The 20146-nt window shown below is 42.5% G+C and overlaps 1 protein-coding gene across 3 annotated transcripts; it reads right to left on the bottom strand.

The window, feature by feature from the left end:
* Positions 1-29: 29 nt before the first annotated feature.
* Positions 30-11423, bottom strand: impdh1b (IMP (inosine 5'-monophosphate) dehydrogenase 1b). 3 transcript variants are annotated; one of them, XM_061268829.1, is made up of 16 exons: positions 11242-11423; positions 9680-9778; positions 9505-9576; positions 7435-7483; positions 5335-5436; positions 5186-5260; positions 4893-5099; positions 4734-4821; positions 4475-4674; positions 4292-4382; positions 3771-3866; positions 3465-3608; positions 2041-2185; positions 1809-1952; positions 1647-1730; positions 30-987 (listed from the first exon to the last, which is right to left on the bottom strand). In XM_061268829.1, exons 2-16 carry the CDS (start codon positions 9775-9777, stop codon positions 966-968), a joined length of 1617 nt encoding a protein of 538 aa, XP_061124813.1. In that variant the 5' UTR covers position 9778; positions 11242-11423; the 3' UTR covers positions 30-965. The 3 variants fall into 3 exon arrangements, with proteins under 3 accessions (XP_061124813.1, XP_061124814.1, XP_061124815.1); XM_061268830.1 differs by having other exon boundaries at positions 9505-9573; XM_061268831.1 differs by lacking the exon at positions 9505-9576.
* Between the last annotated feature and the right edge of the window lie 8723 nt (positions 11424-20146).

Here is a 20146-nt window from a genome sequence, read left to right as displayed (position 1 = left end):
TTTGTTTCCCAATAAGACAGCGAACTAGCAAAGTTTAATCTCTTTATTTCTTTTCACCAAATTGAACAGTAAAGCAGCTTTTCTGTTTGCCGTCTGCAGCGCTTTTTAAATGATAACCAGGTCATCTCCCAGAAACCAAATGCTTCATTAACGTAGTCTTCTCCATTTTGGACGATAAAGAATAAGAAGAAAAAACATGTCATACTGTCTGTATGTGGGCAGGTCTAAACTTATATCTTCATCTACGCTTTCGATTACAAGACTTTGTTAGTCAAGCCAACCAAACACTGGGTGAAGTACTTTTGGTAAAAACGGTGATGGCCTTAGTATAAGGCCACATCATATACTTAACACAACAAAACACAGCGATACAAGCGCAGCAAGTTGTTTTGTAAGGGTGTCCTGTCTACTTGCCAAGGCAATTTTGTGGTAAAAATGACAAGTCGTTAAAAAAAAAAACCCACAGGATAAGCATAACACAAGGTAACAGGCTGGTTCCTTTTTCGGTTTTGACGTTGCAAAAAGAGGACGTATAAATATACTTGGCAGTACGTATGCAGGTCCAACAAAGCGGAATAATAATTAAAAAAAAAAAAAACATGCATATCAAAAAGCCTTCATCGCTCCATCCAAAACCTCGAAGAAACTGTACAGCTTTGACATCAAACTTACTCGTGGAAACATACCTGATTAGATTCAATTTTTGGTCCCGTTGTGTGATATTTAGGCTCGTGAATGATTGACTGTGCTGATTGGAGGCGGCTCTCCGAGGTTCCAAAGTAAACAAAGAGAGCTTACCCCGTAAAAGCATAAACGACGACAAACGTAGTACCGTAAACATCTGGAAACCCTGATGTGCCGCTTGTTGCGTGTAAACCCCCCCCGCCCCCCCAACGTTTTCTTTGTCTTTTAAACGTTTGGTCACTTTCTTTTTGAATAAGGTGGTACGGTGGCCCATCCGCAGCTCAGTAAAGACGCTTCTCGTAACTGTTGAGGTGAAACAAAAGGAAACACAATTAGTGCCGGATGGTGGTATCCATTTTGTTTAACGGTGAGCTGCTGCATTAAAACCCACTCAAGCGCATGCTGGACTCCACACAGTCTGCCATTTTGTTCAAGCTTTTGAGTGTTGCTATTACTGAGCATGCTGAAATGGTGAGAAGTCTATTTTGGTTGACAACCCAAAGGCTCAAAGACATGCTGGTCGGACCAACATCATATTTTTATTTCATTTTTATTTGGTACTGGAAATGACAAAGTGCCCAAATTAAGCTTTTTTTTTTTCCCTCGAGACCATCCTAGAATTATTTGGCACAAAAGAAGTGCTCAGGATTATTTTTACTGGTCATAATTTTCAAATACAGCACAATTGTTTTAAATTATTTCCAGATTTTGGATAGCCAGATAGAGACCTTCAGCTTAACACAGAATTTGGGACTGTCCCAGAACTTTTCTAAAATTATTTTAAAAGCACACCTTATTTGTTTTTGCCACCTTCTCGTGTCATTTCATTTAACGTATTCACTCAAAATGTGGATTGACTTCTGTCTGTTTCATGAGTAAAATAAAAATCTTATTTTTAAAATTTAAATAGTTAGGCATAAAGCATGCTCAAAGTTTCTAATGGCGGAAAAGATGCTACTTACGAATGAAGTCCATGAACGCCTCCTTCCACCTGTGCCGACATGGTTCTCTTCTCAAACTTGAGCTCTCCGGAGTACATCATGGAGCTGACAACACAGCAAATACGTGTTTAGCAACCGCTACTTAAATTATCAGTGGGGAAAAAGAACTGACGCTGTTCTCACCGGAGAACCGAGAGACTCTTGGCGCCGATGTCCTGACACCCATGTTGGATACCTGCTATGAGGTACGGTACAAATTTGTGGATGGAACCTTTGTCCTGCACGGAGCCTGACACGCCTTGTGCCACCTTCACAGAGTCGCCCTCACTGATATGTTGGAGGGAGAGAAAAACAAAACGATTCGTCAGTTCTCCACCTCCCACTTGCATTGTAATATAACATAATACAAGCGCACCTGAAGTAACGTTTCTGGCTGCTGGTGTTTTTCTCCATGGCATCGAGAGAACCCATGCCGCGGTACTTTTTGAGTCGCACGCCGTCCGAGAAGAAGTACTCACCGGGAGCCTCAGTGGTCGCTGCCAGCAGGGAGCCCATCATGACTGTGGCGGGAAAAGACGGGGGAATTAAGAAGATAGGACGTGCTTTGCCAAACACATCCAGAACATGAGCTTGACATGCGCTAGACTCGTCTAGACTATGCTAGGATGATTTGGTTTTAGGGCTGTCACAATCACTAATTCGATTACCGTTTTTTTCCATGTATAATGCGCAAAATTTAACTAATTTATTGTCCTAAAATCTGGGGTGCTCATTATACATGAGTACAAAAAAAAAAAAAAATTTTTTTTTTTTTTTTTTTTTTTAAAATCAGGATATCATGCGGAGGCCGCCATTACAGATGCGCTTTCTTCTCTGCTGTTCACTTCAAACACGCTCCATACGAACACAATGGTCTCGTATCAGACGCTTGCTCGATCACCTGCTCGTTTGCTGTCACAATGTACCCGACACAAATCCGAAACATTTCTTCGCTATCGAGTTTGCTAGCGCATGCGCAGTGATACTGACCGGCAGAATAACATCCGGTTGTTCCCAAAGATGATCTTTTTTCTGAAATAATTTTACGTTCACGGACTTAAGTAGGAGTCAAAATTTGGGTGCGTATTATACATGGGTACAGGCTTTTTTCCAGCATCAACATGCCATTTTTAGGTTGCGTATTATACATGAGGGCGCATTATACATGGAAAAAAACGGTAATCAAATACAGTACCCGGATACAATTTTTTTTGCATTAAAGTGCATCAAAAAAAAAAAGTTTCCCGATGACTGTTTATAGACCAATTATTTTTTGCTTACTTGGTATTAGTTAGTGATTTAAAAAACAACTAAAAAACAATCAAGCAATATCACACAAGGAGGATTAGTCATTGTTTTCCAAAGTAAGCAGAGAGGTTTGCAAATGTATTTTTTTGATAAAATGCAAAAGACAAATTTGTCTGCTTTCATGAAGGATTAGAGAATTCGAGACAGTTCAAAATGGCTCTAAACGATTATAAATATAAGAGGTGATCATAATCAATTAGTAGTCAATTAATCTTGACACCTGTATTTGGTATGATTTCTTAAAATTTGTCCAATATTATTACAAGAGATTATTTTTGTGGGTCTCCCCTTTCTTTCCCACGGTCTTATGTTATTTCCTGTCTTTGTCAAACAAATGAGTCTTGAATTTGATAACTTTGCTTGGATGATCTGGCATAACTGACAATTTCTTCAAAATTATCTCATCCTGATTTTGTGTCATTACTTTCTGTCTAGTATGTCATAAATGTGGTGGTAAAAGAATAAATTATATTGTTTTGTGGATATTCTTACCGGTGGACGCTCCCAATGAGAGTGCCTTGACTACATGCCCCACCGTCTGAATGCCGCCGTCAGCAATGACCGGCACGCCGAAGCGCCTTGCGTATTCAGCAACCTTGTACACCGAGGTCCCTTGAGGCCGCCCGCACGCCATAACTGCAAACGTCGACATAGCAGTGAATCAAGACAAACAGATGCTGATAATTGAAACAGACATTGCCTTGGCAACCCAGAACAGGAAGATAACCGGTGTGACCAAGGGGACTCTCTGGGCTGCGGTTACCACTGGCAACCATGAGAACAAGGCCAGATGAGTACCTTCCTGCGTGATGCAGATGGAGCCGCAGCCCATACCCACTCGCAGTGCGTCCACGCCGGCATCGATCAGATTCTTGGCTTGCGCCGCTGTTACCACTGAGAAGGAAATGGGGCCATTTTAGCAAAAGATGAGCAACCTACGGTGTGTAGGCCAAAACAGTATTGATTTGGCCTGACTTGCATTTTTCTTTTTTTTTAACGACCATTGTTGAAAAACAAAGGCTAAAAATGGCCCATGTTTAGTCAGTAAGAGCATTTGCAGATAAAAATAAAAAAATACTTAGATAAAAATGGAAGCTATAATTAATTATATTAGACAACATTTTGCAAATTCTATCATAGATTATACATACAATTTAACCATTGGATCGTTGTTTTACAGGATTTTAATAATCTAAGGGTTAAACAACTAAATCTAACTACCAACATTAAGGAAATGTAACACTGGCTTAACCTGCAGTTATGTTCGTTTGTTTATTGATCATTGATTGATTGATTGATTGATTGATTCAGGGGTTTACCGTTTCCTCCCGCCACTTGCAATTCTGGATATTTCTGCTTGATGTAGTTGATCATGTTGATCTGAAACACTGAGTTGCCTTGTGACGAGTCCTGAAAGGAAAATATTTACTTAAAAAAAATAATAATAATACTATGTGACAATGAGTGAGGATTTTTTTATAAAGTATAGTAAAATGACCCACCAACACCACCACATCCACACCCGCCTGCACCAGAAGGTCCAGCCTGTACTTGTCATCATCGCGGGTACCAATGGCGGCGCCGCAGAGCAGCTGCTTGCGCGAATCTTTGGAGGCCAGCGGGTAGTCTCGGTTCTTCTTCAGATCCGTCCTGGCGATGATGGCCACCAGCTCGTCGTTGTCGTTCACAATGGGGAGCTTGCCTGGTTTACAGTGACATCATCATCATCAAATGAAAACAAACTAAGTTTGACGTTTTTACCTTTTTTGCTGCGCTGCAGAATGTCATTAGCTTCTTTTAGCGTGACACCGGCCGGAGCGACGACCAGCTCCTCCCTCTTTGTCATTACCTTAAACAGCACAAGAAGAAAATTCAGAAATATTTTCATATTCAATATACGTATCTCCCCGGATCACAAACCTCCGCCAGGGGCTTGGTGTGATCCTTCTCCGACAGGAAGTCGATATCTCTAGAGGTGACGATGCCGACCAGCTTCCCGCCCATTTTGCCCGTTTCGGTGACGGGGATGCCCGAGAAACCGTGGCGCATTTTGGCTTCAAGCACGTCACTGACTGTCTGGTGTGGACTCATTACCACTGGGTCTGTGATGAAACCTTGCTCAAACCTCTGAAATATGATCAGATGTATAGAAAATATGAATTAAAATATATATATATATATTAACCACTGTGTTGATGTTAATGCTGGCATACCTTGACCTTGCGAACCTCGTTGGCTTGGAATTCGGGTGTGCAATTGTGGTGGATGAAGCCAATGCCTCCCATTAGCTATGACATTAATACGATGCTTTAAAATGGAATAATCACAATAATTAAAGCGGCCATACAGATCTATATCTTACCGCCATTGCAATTGCCATTGCTGACTCTGTGACGGTGTCCATGGGGGAGGAGATGAGAGGGGCCTTCAATGTGATCTTCTTGGTCAGCGCTGACGTTAAATCCTAACAGGAATCAAATTTATACAACTTGAACTAATGATATCCTAAAGAGTTGAATTAAACAAAGCCATTAAAAAGGAAGCATGCATAATGCACAACATAAATTAATAAAAATCAATTATATAGGAAAACAAAAATCAAGATCCGATTAGGAATTGATTGAATTGATTTATTACTAAATGAAAAACTGTTCATTTTTTCTTAAATTAGTCAATCAACTAATAAGTATATGGTTAAGAAAAATACAAGAAATTGTTTATTTCAATGAGCCAAGCCGTGACAAGCAAAATAATAAATAACTAATACAAACCAAACGTACAATCTTTTTTTTTTTAAACTACACACAATTGGAAAATGAGATGAACCATAAGCCCCTGAGCCAAGAAATAATTAATATTTTTTAAACTGTAAAATAAATTAATATTTCATGTAAAAAAAATAATAAATACGTGTTCAAATAGTAGATTACCACTAGCCATGTGTTGTGCACATCAGCCACAAGAGGGCGGCTTTTCCAATTTGGAACAAGAGCTGAATGAACCAACTCGTCTTTTTTCAGTCCAAGTTCAGACGTTACTAACAATGATGATACTTGGTTCCCACAGGGGAATGTATCCGCGTGACAATAATAACATTCCTGGCCCATGGGAAAAGGTTGAATTAAACAGGCGTGAAGCAGCAAGTGGGAGCTTTTCTCACACAATGAAGGTGACAAGGGCGGAAAAAAAAAGCCACCTCAGACTTCTATTTAGAGAACACTCACTGAGCTGTAAGATTCCAGCTGGGAGATGGGGATATGTGAACATCCACACACACTTGCACACCATACACACACATGGCCTCTGTAACACCTCGGTCCAGGCTGCAGCAGGGGTCTACTTAGAGCCAAATGTGGACTTAATTTTGCTTGCAAAGCATGAATGGGCAAACTGTAAAAAGGCCAAATTGGGACACACAAGACTGGGACTGTGAAGCCGCGATAGAGCAACAACCGAAAGGTGAAACATCTATAAATAAAAAAAGCAAGTAAGAGGATGTTAACGCAGTAAGCTGGAAGCAAAGAATGTCTGTCAGCCAATCAACATGCAGCACTACACCCCTTTGGTACCCAACCGTGGAATTACCCATTATTTTATTTTTTTGGGGGTAAATTTGAATCAGGATTCTTTTTTTTTTTTTTTTAATAAAAATATACTTGCATTATTTTCCACTTGAAATAAAGTGGTACACGAATATTTAATTTTTGTTATTTAACAATATTTTTTATAATTATGATTTCGTTTATAACTATTTAATAATAAATTTTTACAATTGAATTGTGTGGTTTATCTACACGAGTTAATATGTATTTATGAAAAATCAGTTTTCTGCTTACTACATAGAAATAATTTGTATTATTTCAACGGCAATTTCATACACTTAATTATTTTGTTTATCAATCAAATGCATATTAATTTTCTTGCTTAATGTTACGTATTTTAATTGCTTACTTTTAACAAGATGGTTTCAAATAGCGATGTTCGATACCACTTTACTAAGACCGATATGAGTACTTGTTGTTGAGTGGTTAGTCACCAATACCAAAAGCTGATACCATTTCTGCAAAAGCTGATACCATTTCTGCAAAATGATGCGTAATTTCTGAAAAAGGCCTTTTTATCACAATATAGCAGTTTTCATTAAAATTTCATGAAATAAATGTCAATTTGCTATTCCTCTCATTTGTACATTTTTAATCCCTACGAGATGAACAAAGCATGGGAAAGGATATTTGCTGTCTCAGAAAAGAAATCCCCCCCTCGGGGATTATCTACTCAATAGCCAACCATCTGGGAGAGGTGGGTGAGATGAGCAACCGAGGCTGAAGGGAGCGGCGTCAAATGTGGAAAATCTCATAAACAAAGCTATTTCGATTTGGCAGTCAGGTCTGAGGTTTGGCATCGTAGACGTGCATCTCGACTAGAGAATAAGGCCGCGCCTTCGCCGACATAACGTACTCACCACTTCGTCTGAGGTGAAGTCGATGAAGCCGGGCAGAATCAGGAAGTCACTGAAAGACAACAAAAAAAACGGAGAAAATCAGAGGCTAATATGAGACAGGAAAGCGGGAGTGATATCCAAAACTTCAGGGGAAAAAATAGTCTTGGCAGAATCATTAGAATGAAGTGAGTGCCTACGAGTCAGCAATTTGTTTTCACTGTTCACATTTACTATTTTTTTTCATTTACATTTTCATTTCTGTGATGTGCCAATTAAACTTAAAAAAGAGTGAGTAACTTGACTCAAAATGTTACCTCACGTCAGAAATATTTTTTCCTCTTAACTTCCAGTTAACCACTTAACATTACTTATCAGCTTTTTTTTTTTTTTTTTTTTTTTTAACTGTCCCCAAAAACAGACGGTTGAACGGTTATGTTTGCCCCCCCCCACACACACACACACGCCCACAAATATCCGTGTGGAGGCCAGCAGGAATTCCAGAAAAGCATCTGTTAGCAATGAGCCACCAGTGCTAAGTTAAGCTCTGACACAGTAAACAAACTTGCTTGAAATCATGAGTTTGTCAATGAAACAATGAGGACACGTGGAATGTGCCCTGTTGTCTTGATTTTCACAATGCTGTGTGAAAGCGGCGGCCTAGCTTAAAGGAAAAAGCCGGTTTGCCCATTTTAAATATCTACAGTACAACGTGAACTGTGTGGACCATAAAAATATCAAAATTCACAGTCTAGTTTCGAGTCAAGAAGCCAGTATTTAGTTATAGCCAAAAAGGCCTAAAGAACAAATATTTGAATTTATGGCACGCCAAGGGATTTGCAGTTCAGAGGGCATTGAGTGCATGATCTCCCGGAGGCCATTTTAGGACACAAACCTCCATTTTAAGGTTTTACAACGACTTGTCGGCCAGAGACTCTTTCTGATAATCTTTGGACTGGAACGGCTGGAATTTGACGCTGAGCCCCTAGGTCACGCACTTTTGGGAAGCACGCCGTTCTCTCCTGCCCTTCACATGATTTCAATTGAGATCGTCATGTGAGCAGCCTTGGGGAAGACCGTGATGCGCGCGATTAAGTCGTGAATGGGGAACACGTTCTTAAAAATCAGTCACATGGTAGTTAATTGGAATTATTTGCCTTATGTCATAAAATGTGACTTGTAAATTTGCCATATTGGATGGACGCCAGGATGCTAACTAGAGGTGTGACAAGTATCAATAGAGTGAGGAAAAATAATTAAGTACAACAGGCAATGCATAGAGCATTTGCACAATGACAGTTAACAAGCACAGTGGAACCTCCTAAATGTCATTTCAAAACACAATCTTCCTAAACTAAAAAAAGCAAAAGAGGTGGGTGGACAGGAAACGGCTCATCTTATTCTCTCTAGACGTGTTAAAACCTTTCCCTCCGAGATCCATATCCAGAAAAATCAAAGGATGCAACTTTTTACTTTAATTTCCTTTTTGTAAAACTTTTTTTAATTCATTTATTTAATTTGTTGATATATTTTGGTAAAATCTTCTGCATGAACATTCTCTAAGGCAAATAATTAACGATGGCACTAGTTCAGTTGTAAATACCTAATTTGCCTCTTGTCTTAAAATATAAAAACTATATATAAAAAATATTTGTATCATTTATGAGCAGCAAAAGTCATTTTTAGTAAATGCCGCAGCCCACTTAAAAATGGACTGTGGTCCACAACTAGCCCCTAGGCCATATTTTAGACACCCCTGTGCTGGTCCACTAATGATTATAGCTACATTTGAATTACATTAGCATCAATAATTATTTGTTCTGAGCAGTCAAGTCCAGCCTGATCTGCTGACCTCCTGGGAACTCCATTTTCTTTCAACTTTTCCAAGAAAGTGTCATTTGTTCTGACTTCAGAGGTTCCACTGTATAGCATTGCTCATCCCACGACATCTGATTCCTGATAAGATCTGCGCTTTCGTTCAGCATGTTGTCACGATGTGATTGACCTTAACGAACTGCTCTCTTCTTTTTCCCTTTGAATCAGGACAATCATGATAATTCCGTATGCAGTTTGAAACTGACTTGTTCTACTCACTTGTAAGTCAACCCTTCTCCTTTAGAGCATAGCTCTTCAGCCGTTTGACCGTCCGAGTGTTGGTCACATCTGCTGGTTCAGAACGTGTTGCCCATTACAAAGCGCTACGTGATGACGCGTGCAATTGTGTGCCTTTCCAAAAGCAAGGTGGAGGGGGAAGAGGTTGACGTCTTACTTGTATGTGAGGCCATCGCCGATGGAGAAGAGCTGCTGCGCCGAGAGTCCATCCTCCGGGACGTAGCCGGTGCCGCCGCTGATTAAGTAATCTGCCATGCTGTAATAGAACACAAGTAAAAGTAAATATAACTCACTATGCGAGTGGGCATGTTGACTTCTAATTTTCTGTTACGGTGCCTTTTACCTCGACTACTTTCTCCAACTCCTGATTGGCTATATCTACACAAGCCTCATAATGAGCTGAAATGTTATCATACTCTGACGATATTGGCCTCATTTTGTAATTTCTATTAGTGATTACTTATAGATCACCTATAATATTGCACTACTTCCCTTGGCTATTTCCTTCCAACGTTTGATCGGTTGTACATCTATATAGCATGCCTATGACAGCCAACAAGATGTATACAAATAAATCATTCCAGAACAAAACCTGAAAACTGTACCCCTTTGAGAGGTTTTGAGGCAGCCGTAGAAACATCTTGAGGCAAACAGTCAATTGATAACAAACAAACACAAACGTCGAGCACCCACCGTCGCTTGATGATGTCATACGTATAATAAACACATTTTGACCCGAAGATATAAGAAAGGGGAATGTCAACATTACAGCGTTCCAGTCGCGACGCGGGACCCCGACGTGACAACGTCAAAAATATCTCGACATTATAATTACACTAAGTAGCAGTATGTTAGTTTGTTTAACGTCAAGTTCGATTTTAATGACACTTATTAAATAGCCTCGTGACCTACTTAGCAGGCGAGTCAACATAAAACATCTTTCTCCGGAACGTGCTCTTCAAAAGGCTACATAGCGAGAGATGACGATTTAAAATCGTACCAATATCCAGGCCGAATTGACGGACAGGTCTATTTACTTAACATACGATAACATTTGACTGTAATTGGAAGCAAATTATTTCACAGAGGAGAGGGGTACCGCTATTTTTGGTGTGGTTTTAAAGCGAGTTCGCTGTTTCGATGCGTAAAGTTAAGTCGTCGTGAAGCCAGCGTGGAGGGTGACGCAAGGGATACATTTAGAACGTTAATACTTGCTGAAGTGAGCGTAAGGCAGTTATAGAAAACAGGTATGGCAATTAAATACAATAATATAGCGAAACATTCATAATATTTTTAGTGATCGCACTGTATATTGACAATCTTACAAGCATAACAGTAAATAAAAATACTCTGGTGCCAACATTTCATTCTTACTATCATTGGCAGTCATTTGCACAACTGGAATCTTAGAACTAATCGTCACATGTGATGGTGAAAGTGGAAACTTTTAGCACATGCACCGGCGGATAAGGATACATGTGGAGCGAGAGTTAGCGGTTAGCTTTAGCAACATGCCAGGCGAGTGTGAGCATGTCCACTGGTGTCAACTCGCCCGTGTTAATTAAACTGTTGGTGGAAAATTGTTTAACCGGTTGCCAATCGCCGGTTCGTTCTGAGTTAACCTAAAGTTGTAATGCGATCTCCCGGCTTCGTAGTGAAATGTGACAGCTGGTTGTAGTGAGGATGCTAATAGGCATGCTAACGGCGGCGTGACTTTACCTCTAAGAAATGAGAGCAGACACGTCGACCGTGGCTCGTGAGATTTAAAACAAAAACAAAAAAAGCACGGCAAAACCTGAGTGTTCGACTCTGCTCAGTGCCACGGTGCAGGGTTGGTGACTATGTAGCCAGGGAAGGAGACGCCGCCTCGTTACATCCCCTTTCACTGCTCATGTGTGACGTCACGGCGTTCGCTGATGTACACGTGCATATTATTGAAATGAATTGTAGGTTTTTAAAATGAACGAACACTGAAAACTCAAAACATTCTACACATTGTACCTTTAAAAAGGTACTTTTAATGTGTGGAGTTGCTTTTTTTTATGTGTTCCACTTGTTAAAAGTTGACAATAATGGATACAGAGAAGGCAGAAATAGGTCACCACATAGAGAAATAACGCTTGTATATGGGAAGACAAGAAATATGTATTAGTCCACAGTCTTGGCATAACCTAACCCAAAAGTTGGCCACCAAACTCTTAACATTGTTCAAATAGTTAGAATTGACTAGTGCATTAGGTGACTAGGAGGTAGGGATTTGATTTGAGTGGCGGAAAGTGGGTCACGGGCCATACGGCTCAGTGGTTCCTTTTGCGAGCCCGCTCGGGATTGCCCCACGGTGATCCAGTAGAGCCCTATTTTTAAAAGCTTGCGCTTATTCTTGTTTGTACTAGCACCAGGCGCTAAAGCGAGGGCAGCTATTATCGGAGTGGTCTTGGAACCATGCAACCTCGGATCGGAATGTCCTACCTTTCCGGGCCCAGCCCCGCCAGGATGCGGGTAGCGCTGTAGCGCTGCGCCGCCGTCTCGTGCCGGACGTAGTGGTCCCCTCTGGTGTGCGCGTCTCCCGGCATCCTCCTCCGATCCACCTGTTGGCCCTCGTAGATGTCCATCCCCACTTCAAGATGGATGTTTGGCTCCCTTTCCAAGTGTTGGCTACATTTAGAAGACCATGCGTGAGAACCTTGAAAGTTGTTGTTCAAATATGCTTATCTGGCAGCAGCGGGAGATGTTCCCATGCAGCGAGGACTCACAGGATGCACCTGGCTTGAAAAGAGACAACAGGCGTGTCGGTGGGGGGCGTCGCCAAGGAGATTCTCCCGGAGAGCGGGTGTCACCGTGGTAATGTTAAACCAAGCGCCACGTCACCGGCCGGAGTTGGCAGTCGCCGTGATGGGGAAGCGGGACAAAGCAAAGCCTGCAGGCCCTGGAGCAGAGAGAGCGGGACAGGAGAGTGTGAAACCATCTAATCCAGACAAAGAGGATTTCACGGCGAACCTTTTTTATACAGTGATGCCTATATTCAGTCACATGACCCTCCCCCCCCCGAGTGGCCTTCATGTTCAACCTTCAAACAACAGACATGTGCAACCTCGGCATTGTCAGTTATTGTAACTAACTACTACCAGGTGACAGTGACAGTTAAGATGGAAAATCCTCTTAAAGCCCTTCACCACATGCTAACGTACAAGACCTACCTTTCATGTCACGTGACATGAAAAGGCAGGGCGTCACATGCAAACGAAATGGGGGACCAGCCGGCCTCAATGAAAGCGAGTGCACGCTATGAATTTGTTCTAATGGCCGTCATGTGTGCGGCAGTGTGGACGCGGTCACGAGGAGGGAGCCATGCCAACGAACCTTTTTAGAACTGTACACAGTGGGCTCATTCAAAACTGGAGATAAAAAAAATAATATTACATCCATCCATTCATTTTCGGGGGTCGCGGGCGTGCTGGAGCTTATCACAGCAGTCATCGGGCAGTAGGCGGGGGACACCCTGAACCGGTTTCTAGTAGGGGTGTAACGATACATCGATACACTTCGATTAATCGATATAATACTCTACGATTTATTGGCATCGATGCTAAAGGTAAACATCGATTTATATCGCCGTGTTTGACCTCGGACATTAGACGCGACTTTATTTTGAAATCCAGTTCATTGTTGCTTGCTTCCTCTCTCCGGGAGCAGTGCGCCCGGCGTTGTTGTGTTGTGAGCAGAGCACGCGCGTGAAAGGGGGAGTCGACAACTAGTACGCGGCTCCTGGGCTGGTGCTATGGCTAGTGTCCAAAGAGACGAGGAAATTTGCTCCCCTTTAGGCTTCAAGTCATTCGTTTGGAAGCACTATGGATTCCAAAGAAAAGATGGCTCAACGGACAAGACACGTGCAGTTTGTAAATCCTGCCACGCGGTGATCAAATATTCAGGGAGCACAAATCTCGCAGCACATTTAAAGAAAAAACACGACATCAAAGTTCAGTGTTAAAGTAAGCAATTTGTATACTACAATACTCTTGTAATTTCCTAAATAAAGAGTTTGCAGTACCTTGTTGATTTTGCGTATGAATTGTTGTAAATCAGGATATTGTTCTATATTTTTTATTTAAAAAAAAAAATCGATCGTAGAGCACTATATCGCGATATATCGTGAATGAATCGCAGCAGGCTTTAAGATATCGGCAAATATCGTATCGTAGTTCTTTATATCGATATTATATCGTATCGTGACGAAACCCGCGATTTACACCCCTAATGGCTAGTGTCCAAAAAGACGAGGAAATCTGCTCCCCTTTAGGCTTCAAGTCATTCGTTTGGAAGCACTTTGGATTCCAAAGAAAAGATGGCTCAACGGACAAGACACGTGCAGTTTGTAAATCCTGCCATGCGGTGATCAAATATTCAGGGAGCACAAATCTCGCCGCACATTTAAAGAAAAAACACGACATCAAAGTTCAGTGTTAAAATAAGCACTTTGTATACTACAATACTCTTGTAATTTCCTAAATAAAGAGTTTGCAGTACCTTGTTGATTTTGCGTATGAATTGTTATAAATCAGGTTATTGTTCTATATTTTTTATTTTAAAAAAAAATCGATCGTAGAGCACTATATCGCGATATATCGTGAATGAATCGCAGCAGGCTTTAGGATATCGGCAAATATCGTATCGTAGTTCTTTGTATCGATATTATATCGTATCGTGACAAAACCCGCGATTTACACCCCTAGTTTCTAGCAAATCGCTGGGCATGGTTGACTGTCAACATTCCGGACTCTGCCGTACACCTGGAGCGGCTAGCGTGCTATCGGGCGGACCGGGCCATTGTACAAGGGGGGAAATCTCGTGGAGGTGGAATATGCGTCTACATCCGTGACGAATGGTGCCGGGACTCTGTGGTGGTATGCAAGCACTGCTCGCCACTGGCGGAGTTCGTGATCATTAAGTGCCGTCCTTTTTACCTGCCAAGGGAATTTACCGCGATTCTGCTAGTCGCGGTTTACATCCCGCCTTCCAACATCGAAGGCGACAGGACCACGGCTCTTAGTGAACTGTACCAGGCTGTCAGTGAACAAGAGACAGCGCACCCTGACGGTTTCACCATCTTCGCTGGGGATTTTAATCATGCTAACCTGAAGTCTGTTTTTCCGAGGCTTCACCAGCATGTTAATTTTCCTACGCGTGGCGACAGCTTCCTGGACCGGGTCTACTCTTCGCATAAAGGAGCTTTCAAAGCCGCCCCCCTCCCCCATCTTGGACTTTCTGACCATATCACTGTTATGCTTTTGCCCGCATACAGACAAATGGTGAGAGCGTCCAGGCCGGTTCGCAAGCAGGTACGGGTGTGGCCTGAGGGTGCCTCTGATGCACTGCGTGACTGCTTTGGCTCTACTGACTGGGACATGTTTAGGAGGGCTGCCACTTGCGACGATCGGACAGACATTGAGGAGTATACTGACTCTGTTTCCTCCTACATCAGGAAGTGCATTGACGATGTGACTCTCTCAAAATCCATCGTCACTCGGGCTAACCGGAAGCCATGGCTGACAGGGGCTGTCTTCAGGCTGCTGAGGGCCAGGGACAAAGCCTTTAGAGCAGGGGATGAGGCTGGCTTGAGGACTGCGAGGGCCGACCTGTCCCGGGGCATCAAAGAAGCAAAGAGGGCGTTCTCGTGCAAAATTACCGCCCACTTCAAGGACAGCAGGGACGCACGGAGCCTTTGGCAAGGCATTCAGACCATCACGGATTACAAGCCCGCACCGCAGAGCTGTGAAGGCGACGTCCGTCTGCTCAATGACCTCAACCGCTTCTTTGCTCGCTTCGACGCTCAGAACAGCACTTGCCCGCTAAAGGCCACTCCCCCTTCACACGAGCTGCCCCTGTGCCTCTCCGCCGACAGCGTGAGGAGGGCGCTTGCCGCTATCAACATCCGTAAGGCGGCGGGCCCTGACAACATCCCGGGTCGGGCGCTGAAGGACTGCGCTGGTGAGCTGACGGATGTCTTCACGGACATCTTTAACACTTCCCTGCAGCAGGCCATCGTCCCGTCGTGTTTCAAAGCTGCCACCATTGTACCTGTGCCGAAGAAACCCGCTCCGTCCTGCTTCAATGACTACCGCCCCGTAGCACTCACGCCCATCATCATGAAGTGCTTTGAGCGGCTTGTCATGGAGCACATCCGATCCGTTCTCCCCCCCACCATCGACCCCTTCCAGTTTGCGTACCGAGCCAAACGGTCTTCTGAGGATGCCATCTGCTCTGCCCTCCACTCGGCCCTCACCCACCTGGAGAGGAGGGACTCGTATGTGAGATTGCTGTTTGTGGACTTCAGTTCTGCCTTCAACACCATTGTGCCACAACGCCTCATCAGCAAACTTGACGCGCTGGGCCTCAGTACCTACCTCTGCAACTGGCTACTGGACTTCCTCTGTCAGAGGCCACAGGTAGTACGTGTTGGCGACAAAATCTCCGCCAGCATCACGCTGAGCACAGGGGCCCCCCAAGGCTGCGTGCTCAGTCCGCTGCTCTTCACCCTCCTGACGCATGACTGCACTGCAACCTACAGCGACAACCGTATCGTGAAGTTTGCTGACGACACGACTCTGGTGGGTCTCATCACCAAGGGAGACGAAACTCAATACAGGCTGGAGGTTGACCTTCTGACCACGTGGTGCAGGGACAACAACCTCCTGCTGAACGTCGACAAGACCAAGGAGATTGTTGTCGACTTCCGGAAGGGTCACACCCAACACCTGCCGCTGACCATCGACGGTGCTGTGGTGGAGAGAGTGAGCAGCGCCAAGTTCCTGGGGGTGCACATCAGTGAGGATCTCTCCTGGTCCACCAACACCGCATCACTGGCAAAGAAAGCGCCGCCTGTACTTCCTGCGGAAACTCAGGCGAGCGAGCGCTCCTCCGGCCGTCATGACTGCATTTTACCGCGGCACCATTGAGAGCGTCCTCTCCAGCTGTATTGCTGTTTGGGGTGGCGGCTGCACTGACTACAACTTGAAGGCCCTGCAGCGCATGGTGAACACGGCTGGTAAGATTGCTGGTGCTTCGCTCCCCTCCTTGAAGGACATTTACACCTCCCATCTCACCCGCAAGGCGACCACGATTGTGAGTGATGTGAGTCACCCCGCTCACTCTTTGTTCGAGCTTCTGCCCTCTGGGAAGAGGTACAGAAGCCTGCGCTCCCGCACCACCAGACTCTCAAACAGCTTTGTACTCCAGGCTGTTAGGATCCTGAACTCGCTCCCCCGTTCTGCGTAGCGTCTTGTACTTTTACTGTCTGTACTGTCTGTATGCACACTGGCTCTTATTTGTTGTGTTATCTGTTTATTTATTATTTATTATTACTCTTATTATTTATTGTTTGTGCCTTTTTGTTTATGATGTTTTTTACTTTTGCGCTATGCTTGCTGGCTCCGTTTTGCTCCTCTTATTTATTGTGTTATCTGTTTATTTATTATTTATTCATCACTCTTACTATTGATTGTTTGAATTTTTTGCCTTCTTGTTTTTATATTGTGTCGCGTACTTGTATGTCTATCGTGTTATGTGTCTCGTCACCGTGGGATAGAGAATAACGTAATTTCGGTCTCTTTGTGTGTTGTGACGTGGAGAGATTGACAATAAAGCTGACTTTGACTTTGATTCAGAGGCGAGCAACCATCCGCACTCACACCTAGGGGCAATTTGGAGTGCTCAATCGGCCTACCAAGCAAGTTTTGGGGATGTGGGAGGAAACCGGAGTGCCCGGAGAAAACCCACGCGGGCACAGGGAGAACATGCAAACTCCACACAGGGAGGGCTGGAAGTGGAATCAAACTCACACCCTCCTCATTGTGAGGCGGAGCTCCTTACCAGTGCGCCACCGTGCCGCCTTTCATGTGTTTTGTTTTGAACTATTTTGGGGAATTTAAAATTCCATTATTAATTACAGCATTTATTCAAGTCGCTGTCACAATTGACTATTTTTAAACGCAATACTTTTCTCAATTATTCTATCGATTAATCGAATAATCAGATACAATTTTATTTGCATTAAAGTAAATTAAAATATCACTCATGAAAAGGCTGAGCAGTGTGGTTATTCTACAGTTTAAAAGTACTTGTTAAGCATATTAAATTCTATAATTCACATGATTACACGTTCTCAATTGAATGAGATAAAACAACCACACACCTGAAACATACTGAACATTAATACCTCAAAAGAACCATGTTTAGAAAACTATATATTTTTAAAAAATTAACATTTTTCAGTTAACAATATTAAATCTATTTTTAAATGAGACCACCAGACATTCAAAGAGCTAGTACCGTATTTTCCGCCCTATTAAGTGCACCGGGGTATAAGGCGCACCTTCAATGAACGGCCCATTTTAAAACTTTGTCCATATATAAGGCGCACCGGACTATAAGGCGCATAAAATAGAAGCTTTACTGCAACAAACTGAGGTTGACTAGGGTTGCGGTATGCGGTATTCCCTTCCATATCGATCTGTAGATTTACTCGAAACATTAACAGAGCAGCCTATTTTGACCTGAAATAGCCTCGCGCGTATAGCAGCTATCGTTATAGCATTAGCCATCCGCAATTTCCTATGAGCCCCAGCTCGCAATCTCCCATGAGCCTCAGCAAAGTGTAAACAATCGCGTTTCTCAAACGATCTCCTATAAAATGATAGGAACTGACTAAAGTTCGATCTAACGCATTGGTACTACTTACTTATGTTTCCCTTCCATATCGATCCGTAGATTTACTCGAAACATTAACGGAGCAGCCTATTTTGAAATGAAATAGCCTCGCGGGTACAACAGCTATTTGGTGACGCCCCCTGACTATAGTTACCGTAATGTTGGGAAGCGATGCGACCTTGTAATTTACTAGTCGTACTAAAACGTACTAAAACATTTTGGCAGAGCACTGTGTACAACCAGTATGGATCAACAAATTCATCACTTGATCCTGTTAGGATACGGATTTTAGCTATTGATCTGACTCCAAATTGTGATCAACACTTAACACAAGAATTGCTATGTTCTAATCCACACACTGGCGCACCTAACAATTTTGCGAGTTCGTTCTGTCAAAGAGAAGACCAGTAGATCAATTAGGCCGAATTTACCAATTGTTTAATCCTGACAAAGCAAGCTAATACAGGCGCCTGGGTCTTGGGTCCTTAACACAAAAACTGGTGTGCCTTCGTGACCAGAAAAGATGACACATTCTTCCGGGTTGCCCAGTTTTAAAGAAACACAATATGAATATTCAAGCATGCAAAATATTGTGTGGTGATTGGTCGATGGTCGATGGTCATCTCCTCCTCGTTTGGGTTTTCCCCTGCTCAGCACAGGTGTCTGGACCACAAAGACGAGTTGTTTTTCGCGTTCCTCATCGGCCTTGAGATATACTCCCTTTCTGGACATCCTGTTCCACAATACTTTGAAGAAAACTAATTCATGTAGTCTGCACATTCCTTTCCACTTATTAAGCGACCACACTACTACTAGAAATTATATTGATATGATTATATGTGTCTAACGCAGCCTTAATCAAATGTGTTTGCAAACTACCGAAAGTACATTTCCCTTTAATCCATATATAAGGCGCACCGGACTATAAGGCGCACTGTCGACTTTTGATAAAAATTTAGGTTTTTAGGTGCGCCTTATAAGGCGGAAAATACGGTAATTATTATTACATTAAATGTATTTTTAGTTCATTGTCAAAATGTCAGAATTTTCAATTACATCTTAGCATTATTGTATAAAAACATGTTTGTCTCACTATAATTAAGTCTTTTTAACTAAAGATTAAAATAAGTCATTAGGTCTTCACTCAAAACAAAAATTAATTGAAAGATTAATTTTATTTTTAATGTTTTTATTCTACCTTTATTAGACTGATTTGCATTTTTCACTCGACTTCAACAGTAATACGTGGATAATTGTTATATTTCCCTGTCCGACAATGTGTGTCATTACACCAAACAGCAGTTAATTCAGGTACTGTACTGGTCTTAAGTCATGTTGAGATGTGAGATAAAGATACTGTAACTACTAAATCCAAATTGAGCTCCAGCATTGCTTTTGCTGTGTCATTCCAATGCAGGACACGAGGTTTTAATTTTCTCTTTTTTTCAGTCTGAATGCTTGGCCATCCTCCAGCTGCTGCAGCAAAAACTCTGGCACAAGTTTCACAAAGCCTGCTTGCGAAACTTCACTGACTGTTTTTGATGTTATTATGAAAGACAGGAAGCAGAGAGAAACATTGTCGAGTTGTTTTTAATTCATCTCAACTGTTGCAATGCAAGTAATACCTTTGTGCTGAGTAGATATCATGGCTCATCAAATAATATGACACACTCTTTTAGGACACAATAGTTAAAATTTAGATTTATAATGGCTCTACTATAAACATGAGCATTTAATTGTATGTACAGTATGTGAATTACATGAAAGCATCAAACCAACTTTGAAGACAACTGTGTAAAGGGTTATCCCAAACATGCACATAAGTGATGTTTCAGAAGTCCAGGTTAATTTTTGTACAGTATTTGTTATGGCATAACAGGGGTGTCAAACTCACTTTTTTCACGGGCCGCATTGTAGTCAT

This window comes from Syngnathus typhle, linkage group LG21 (genome assembly GCF_033458585.1).
Source record: "Syngnathus typhle isolate RoL2023-S1 ecotype Sweden linkage group LG21, RoL_Styp_1.0, whole genome shotgun sequence".
Lineage (NCBI taxonomy): Eukaryota > Metazoa > Chordata > Actinopteri > Syngnathiformes > Syngnathidae > Syngnathus > Syngnathus typhle.
The sequence above is the reverse complement of the archived record's forward strand: the minus strand, read 5'-3'. Positions and strand labels throughout refer to the sequence as shown.